At 46.8% G+C, this 7,943-nt stretch overlaps 1 protein-coding gene across 1 annotated transcript; it reads left to right on the top strand.

The window, feature by feature from the left end:
- Nucleotides 1–4,891: 4,891 nt before the first annotated feature.
- Nucleotides 4,892–7,800, top strand: LOC106575575 (uncharacterized). The gene is made up of 4 exons (XM_014152165.3): nucleotides 4,892–5,392; nucleotides 6,533–6,867; nucleotides 7,338–7,500; nucleotides 7,624–7,800. The coding sequence occupies exons 1-4, from the start codon at nucleotides 5,293–5,295 to the stop codon at nucleotides 7,653–7,655; spliced, it is 630 nt and encodes a 209-aa protein (XP_014007640.1). The 5' UTR covers nucleotides 4,892–5,292; the 3' UTR covers nucleotides 7,656–7,800.
- The last annotated feature ends 143 nt before the right edge of the window (nucleotides 7,801–7,943 follow it).

Below are 7,943 nucleotides of genomic sequence, written 5' to 3'. Positions count from 1 at the left end.
GAATCTGTATCTTTCTTTTTTTTATAAGCCTGCTGAGCTAAAGCCCTAGGCATTATCTTCGGAAGCTGACACAACCCTACAGCCAGTTGCTCTCCAGTACTGAAGATAGAGCCCCCTACAGTGGAGGCACCTGCTGTTATCCTGTGGAGGAGCAACACTGCCTCTCTGTGGCCACAAGGTGTAACAGCAGAGAGAGAGATCCCACTATAAAGTCCCTTGTTATGCTTTACCTTACAGCACAATATTCATATCAGGGGCGTAACTTTAGTTTTCGAAGTCGGGGAGCATAATATATATATATATATATATATATATATATATATATATATATATATTTTGTATCCAGTCGGATAAACACTCCAAACAGCCTACCTGACCGCTCGGAAGCGCCCACATGGTCCTAAAGCACATCGTTGCCTCGTTTGTATCACATTCCAATGATAAAACTGGGGGGACAAAAATGAAATTTCTGAATGTAGGGGGGACATCCCCAGTGAAAGTTGCGCCTCTGATTCATATGGTAATTGAAATATAATGAAATGGTAAGTGCATAATGGTTACAGAACAATTTGCCATTGAATATCATCAGCATTTAAAGAATCGTTGGTCTTCTGGTGAAATAGGCGTCAGAGTGAGAGAGAGAGGTGGGGAAATGTTGAGCTAACGCATTATTCATGGTAGATTAGTCATTAGTAATTAGAACTGCCTCTGACGACCAACCAGAGACAGATTAGATTTGACATTTGATTCCTTTAGCAGAGGCTCTGACCCAGACTGACAAATACAGAGGCTGAGCCAGAGAGGAACAGAAAGCGATGAAGACAGACAGACATAGGGAGAAAGAGAGAGAAAGAAAGACACACAGACAGACGTAGAGACGGACAGAGATAGAAAGAGAGACACAGACAAAGAGAGACAGACAGTCTGGATTTTTAGGACCATCAGGAATGATGAATGGATAGGAAAGGAACACACCGTCCCACACACACACACACACACACACACACACACACACACACACACACACACACACACACACTCCACACACACACACACACACACACACACACACACACACACACACACACACACACACACACACACTCCACACACACACACACACACACACACACACACACACACACACACACACACACACTCCACCACACACACACACACACACACACACACACACACACACACACACACACACACACACACACACACACACACACACACACACATATACACTCCACACACACGCACACTCCACACACACACTCCACACACACACACATATACACTCCACACACACGCACACTCCACACGCACACTCCACACACACACTCCACACACACACTCCACACACCCACCCTGTCTCGGTCGAGAGACTCCGTTCAGACAGAGAGACAGAGAGTAGTGAATAGCTGGATGCTCTCAGTTTGGATGTTCTCCTCCCAGCAACAAGTCTAAACCACAAATCACACACACACACACACACACACACACACACACACACACACACACACACACACACACACACACACACACACACACACACACACACACACACACACACACACACACACACACACAGTGCATTCGGAAAGTATTCAGACCCCTTGACTTTTCCACATATTATGTTACAGTCTTATTCTAAAATGGATTAAATAAATGTTCTTCATCAATCGACACACAATATGAAAATCAAATCATATTTGTCACATGCGCTGAATACAACAGGTGTAGAACTTACAGTGAAATGCTTACTTACGAGCCCTTAAACCAACAATGCATTTTTAAGAGATAAGAGATAAGAATAACAAGTCATTAAAAAGCAGCAGTAAATAACAATAGCGGGGCTATATACAGGGGGGTACTGGTACAAAGTCAATGTCTGGGGTGTCGAGGTAATTGAGGTAGTATGTACACATGTAGGTAGAGTTATTAAAGTGACTATGCATAGATAATAACAGAGAGTAGAAGCAGCGTAGGGGGGGGGGGGGGGGGCAATGCAAATAGTCTAGGTAGCCATTTGATTAGCTGTTCAGGAGTGTTATGGCTTGGGGGTAGAAGCTGTTTCGAAGCCTCTTGGACCTAGACTTGGTGCTCTGATACCGCTTGCCAAGCAATAGCAGAGAGAACAGTCTATGACTTGGGTGACTGGAGTCTTTGACAATTTTTAGGGCCTTCCTCTGACACCTGGTATAGAGGTCCTGGATGGCAGGAAGCTTGGCCCTGGTGATGTACTGGGCCAAGCACCCTCTGTAGTGCCTGGCCCACTACCCTCTGTAGTGCCTTGCGGTCAGAGGCCGAGCAGTTGCCGTACCAGGCAGTGATGCAACCTGTCAGGATGCTCTCAATGGTGCAGCTGTAAAACCTTTTGAGGATCTGAGGCCAAATATTTTCAGTCTCCTGAGGGGGAATAGGTTTTGTTGTGCCCTCTTCACGACTGTCAATACCCCATAATGACAAATGGCAAAAACTGTTTTTTTTACATTTTAGATAAAAGCTCAGGTGCATCCTGTTTCCATTGATCATCCTTGAGATGTTTCTACAACTTGATTGGAGTCCACCTGTGGTAAATTCAATTGATTGGACCTGATTTGGAAAGGCACACACCTGTCTATATACGGTCCCACAGTTGAAAGTGCATGTCAGAGCAAAAAACAAGCCATGAGGTCGAAGCACAGATCTGGGGAAGGGTACAAAAACATGTTTGCAGCATTGAAGGTCCCCAAGAACACAGTGGCCTCCATCATTCTTAAATGGAGGAAGTTTGGAACCACCGAGACTCTTCCTAGAGCTGGCCGCCCGGCCAAAGTGAGCAATAGGGGGAGAAGAGCAACCAAGAACACGATGGTCATGCTTAAAAAGCTCCAGATTTCCTCTGTGGAGATGGGAGAACCTTCCAGAAGAACAACCGTCTCTGCAGCACTCCACAAATCAGGCCTTTATGGTAGAATGGCCAGACGGAAGCCACTCCTCAGTAAAAGGCACATAACAGCCCGCCTGGAGTTTACCAAAAGGCACCTAAAGACTCTCAGACCACGAGAAACAAGATTCTCTGGTCTGATGAAACAAGGATTGAACTGTTTGGCCTGAATGCCAAGTGTCCCGTCTGGAGGAAACCTGGCACCATCCCTACAGTGAAGCATGGTCATGGCAGCATCATGCTGTGGGGATGTGTTTCAGTGGCAGGGACTGGGAGACTAGTCAGGATCGAGGGAGAGATAAACGAGGGAGCAAATACAGATTAGATCCTTGGTGAAAACCTGCTCCAAAGTGCTCAGGACCTCAGACTGGGGCGAAGGCTCACCTTCCAACAGGACAACGACCCTAAGCACACAGCCAAGACAACGCAAGAGTGGCTTCGGGACAAGTCTCTGATTGTCCTTGAGTGGCCCAGCCAGAGCCCGGACTTGAACCCGATCTAACATCTCTGGAGAGACCTGAAAATATCTGTGCAGCGACGCTCCCCATCCAACCTGACAGAGCTTGAGAGGATCAGCAGAGAAGAACGGGAGAATCTCCCCAAATACAGGTGTGCCAAGCTTGTAGCGTCATACCCAAGAAGACTTGAGGCTGTAATCGCTGCCAAAGATGAGTAAAGGGTCTGAATACTGCAACAAAAAATAAAACAATTTAATCCATTTTAGAATAAGGCTGTAACATAACAAAATGTGGAAAAAGTCAAGGGGTCTGAATACTTTCTGAATGCACTGTAAACTCCTCAGCCCTGTCACCAGTGTCATCTCGACAACATTCAGTATTCTATTGCCCATGTCTTTCAGCTGCTCCTCTCCTCTCTCCCTTTCTCCTCTCCTCTCTCCCTTTCTCCTCTCCTCTCCTCTCTCCCTTTCTCCTCTCCTCTCTCCCTTTCTCCTCTCCTCTCTCCCTTTCTCCTCTCCTCTTTCAACTCCTCCTCTCCTCTCCTCACCCGTCATTTCAAAACGTCTTTCTGACATCACAGCGAAGGACAATCAGTGCGTCCAGTACACCGTCATCTTCCTGTGTGATTAAGCTTAGTGACAGGCAGAAAAACCCCTCTTTTATAGACTGAACATGACTTTCTTTGACTGCATCTCCCTTTGACGTGTGTCACACAACACTGTCTGTTTGCATCTGATGATTGTGTGTGGGTGTGTTTGGTGATGCTGTGTGTGAGTGACTGTTGGTATATGTGTTTATTTGTGAGTGGGGGTCAGTCTGCTGGCCGGATTCAAGCTAACCTCTGCCTTTTGCAAACAAATAGTGTGTAGTATTTTTGAGTGAGTGTGTGACGTTATCAATTCATGTCTATTATTTTCAGTGTGTGTTTCTGTGTCTGCAACGTTTTCATTGTGTGTGTGTGTGTGTGTGTGTGTGTGTGTGTGTGTGTGTGTGTGTGTGTGTGTGTGTGTGTGTGTGTGTGTGTGTGTGCGTGTGCGTGGTCTGGGCCAATTTTGTGTTGGAGACAGGCTTTTGGCCCTCCTGCGTCAGAGGGTCTTTCTCTGTGGGCCCCTGAGCAAACACATTAAGAAGAATCTTATCACTGCTTATACAGCGACGCACTGACACACACACACACACACACACACACACACACACACACACACACACACACACACACACACACACACACACACACACACACACACACACACACACACACACACACACACTCGCAAACACACACACAAACACACACACACACATACTCGCAAACACACACAATGGCGAGCCTGACGCCAAACACGCCAAATGTCATCACGCCGCCAAGAAGGAGCGGGCGGGATCACAAGAAATTAGCAGCCCCCTCATTGGGCAACGGCGAGGTGTTGGTTTGGCCCGTCATGAAGGAACCGTTGGGTTTATAAAGAGAGGATGGGACAGGTCTACGTTCGAAGCGACAAGAGTGAAATTTGCACCCGCACCTCTGCACACACACACTCTCGACAAGCCTTCTTCACAGAGGCGCATCGGTGCTGAACGACAAGTGTGTGTACGACAAACGAGTTAGTGACTTCAGAGACGGAAATTAAGAAACAGACTTTGGACAAGAAGACTAACAGACACCCAAACGATTGGCTGAACACTGACCCCCAGGAGACATACAGGTTCTCTCAACGTGCAGCTAAAGAAGACGAGGGGACGACAGAGCTAACTCAGCTCTTTGAGACTAAAACGAGACCTTGTTGGTACCCAAAGACCTGAGCTTTAGAACCAGACCGGTACTTGTGGTTGAAGCCCAGAAGCTGTGGTCAGAATTGGTTTAGAAACGGTCAGAAGTTCCGGTAAGAAGGTGCAGTCATGCAGAAAGTATCTGTGGTCCTGTTGGTGGAAGTCCTGACGGTGCTGGTGACTCTGTGGGCTGGAGTGGACACAGCCCCCACCCTGCTGACTGAAAGAGGTAAGGAGAGAGGGATGGAGGGATGGGACGGAGACTTAAGGGATGGAGGGAGGATAGAAGATGGGTGCGAGTCGAGGTGTAAAGGGAACATGGAGGGAAAATATAATGGAGAGAAAGAATGGAAGGGAACGGAGAGAGTAGGAAGGAATGCTGAGATTGAGTGGCTGAAGGGAGAGTGAAGGGATGGGATGGAGAAGGTGAAGGAAGATAAGGATGGAGAGATCACGGTTAATAAGGATGAAGATGGCTGAATGAAAGTATTCATGGCATATAGATGAAGAATTTGTTGCTCACACTCTTCTCTTCCTAGAATACTTTCCTCGCCCACACAATGCTGAATTATCCTTTGGCTTTGTCCTATGTACACACACACACAAACAAATGCAAGCAAGCATACACACACACACACACACACACACACACACACACACACACACACACACACACACACACACACACACACACACACCACACACACACACACACACACACACACACACACACACACACTCAAAGCCGCTCGTGTCCACTCTCCACTTCGACACTAGCTGACATTGGGACTGGGAGAGATTCCATGGCGTTGCTATGGGACCTCTGTGACGTTCAGAGGGTCTTTTGGTGGCCACATAACAATACGGCTCAGTTGACACAGTGACCCTCTGAAGACAGTGGACAGACAGAAAGCTGAGGAACTTTGTCTACATTACACAACAGACTGTCTCTGAGCTGAGACTTGGTCTGTCTCTGAGCTGAGACTTGGTCTGTCTCTGAGCTGAGACTTGGTCTGTCTCTGAGCTGAGACTTGGTCTGTCTCTGAGCTGAGACTTGGTCTGTCTCTGAGCTGAGACTTGGTCTGTCTCTGAGCTGAGACTTGGTCTGTCTCTGAGCTGAGACTTGGTCTGTCTCTGAGCTGCTGGGGTTTGGTGGAATCAATCAATCACATTTTATTTGTAGGATTCTTTCTACGAATAGCAACCCTGGCCTGAACCACCATGGAGCACACAGAGGAGAAAGGGAAATGTGTCATCATCCTGAATCATTATGAGAGGCATTATAGAATGAGGATGGCATTCTGCCAGGTGTTGAATATGACTCTGAGACCACAGAATGTTCATGTGTGTCTGTAATGTTGTCTTTCAGGAGACATAAAGCTGACAGGTCCAGCTACAGGCGACTCAATTGTGCAAGAGAGAACGGAACCGTCAACGGTCAACGCTTCTAAACTACTGAAGACCCTACTGATGACCAGCATCCCTGTTGGTCCAGAAAAGACGTCCACACCCACCAGCAGTCTGGATAGACGATTGAAGATGGATCCGGTGATGAGCAGTCCAGATAGACGAGCCCAGATCCTGAAGATGCTGTCAGCGCTGGAGGAACTCAGCAGGACGATCAATAGCACTCTGAGCACACGGATGACCATGATGCCCAGAGGGTCAGCAAATGGCAGAAATTCAGGAAAGAAGAAGAAAGTGGTAAATCAATGCTGTTTGTGTTTATTATATTCCTACCTGCCTTGGGATAGAATAGTTACTTTCACACCAGGATGTGTTTTAGAAAGTAATAAATAAATGGGAGTGATAGGGGCAACCATGCAATTTTTTTAAATTCTACGGCCAAATCAACTCTATATTTTGTTTAATGTTACTTTAAATGTGATTTGGCCATTGCGCTTTTGCCCCTGTCACCTCCATTGATTGCTAGCTAGTGATTGGCTAAAGCTACCTGATGTTTGTAGTGGCTGTTTAAAGAAAACTTAACCATGGAATACAGTTTGTCTTCGCCCGTAGACTACTTTCAGGGTGCGGAACCATCTTACATTAAGTTGTAAACCTGAACTTCTCCTTTATAAAGTGTTAAATAATGTACATGTGATACAGCATTTGAAAAGATCCTCCTGCCTGCTTGGAACTTAAGTGTGACTTCTTCTATTCCTGTACTGAAGGTAGCTGAGGCAGATAGAGTGAAAACCACCACAGTGCCTCCTGTGGATGTTGGGGGTAGCGTCACTGTATCCCGGCCCAGCACTGACGGCATAGACAGCCTGAGTGGCCAAAACTTCAAGAAGTCCCTCCCACAGCAACCCAAGAAGCCCAGCAACAAGAGAGGTGACAGCAAGGGGTCAAAAGTCAATTAGGAAGTCTTTGTCACTGGTTTCCTGTTTTGTCATGTTTGCTAATATTTGAAGATAATGCTCAACTTCCTAATCTCGTTCTCTTTCTCTCCAACAGTGTGTTTCTGGAAGTACTGCTCTCAAAACTGATCCTCCACAGACCCTGACAAACACCCCTAGAAACATCCATGGTACCCTCCAAACCAACATTCACCCCATCCTACCCCCACCCTACACCCGGGCACTAGGCAACCAATCCGGCGAGGCATCAGAGGCCTGGCACCACCACTGACCTATTCATTGGCTCATGAATAACAGTACTGACCAATCAGGTTGCCCCATCATCGACGTGTGTACTTGTGCCTATGTGCACGAAAGTCTGTTAACCGTTTATAGAAGAGAAAACGCTGTGTGTGACCTCTAATAAACTATACAACA

Source organism: Salmo salar, chromosome 17 (assembly GCF_965601325.2).
Source record: "Salmo salar chromosome 17, fSalSal1, whole genome shotgun sequence".
NCBI classification, from domain to species: domain Eukaryota; kingdom Metazoa; phylum Chordata; class Actinopteri; order Salmoniformes; family Salmonidae; genus Salmo; species Salmo salar.
This window is presented reverse-complemented; position numbering and strand designations above follow the sequence as displayed.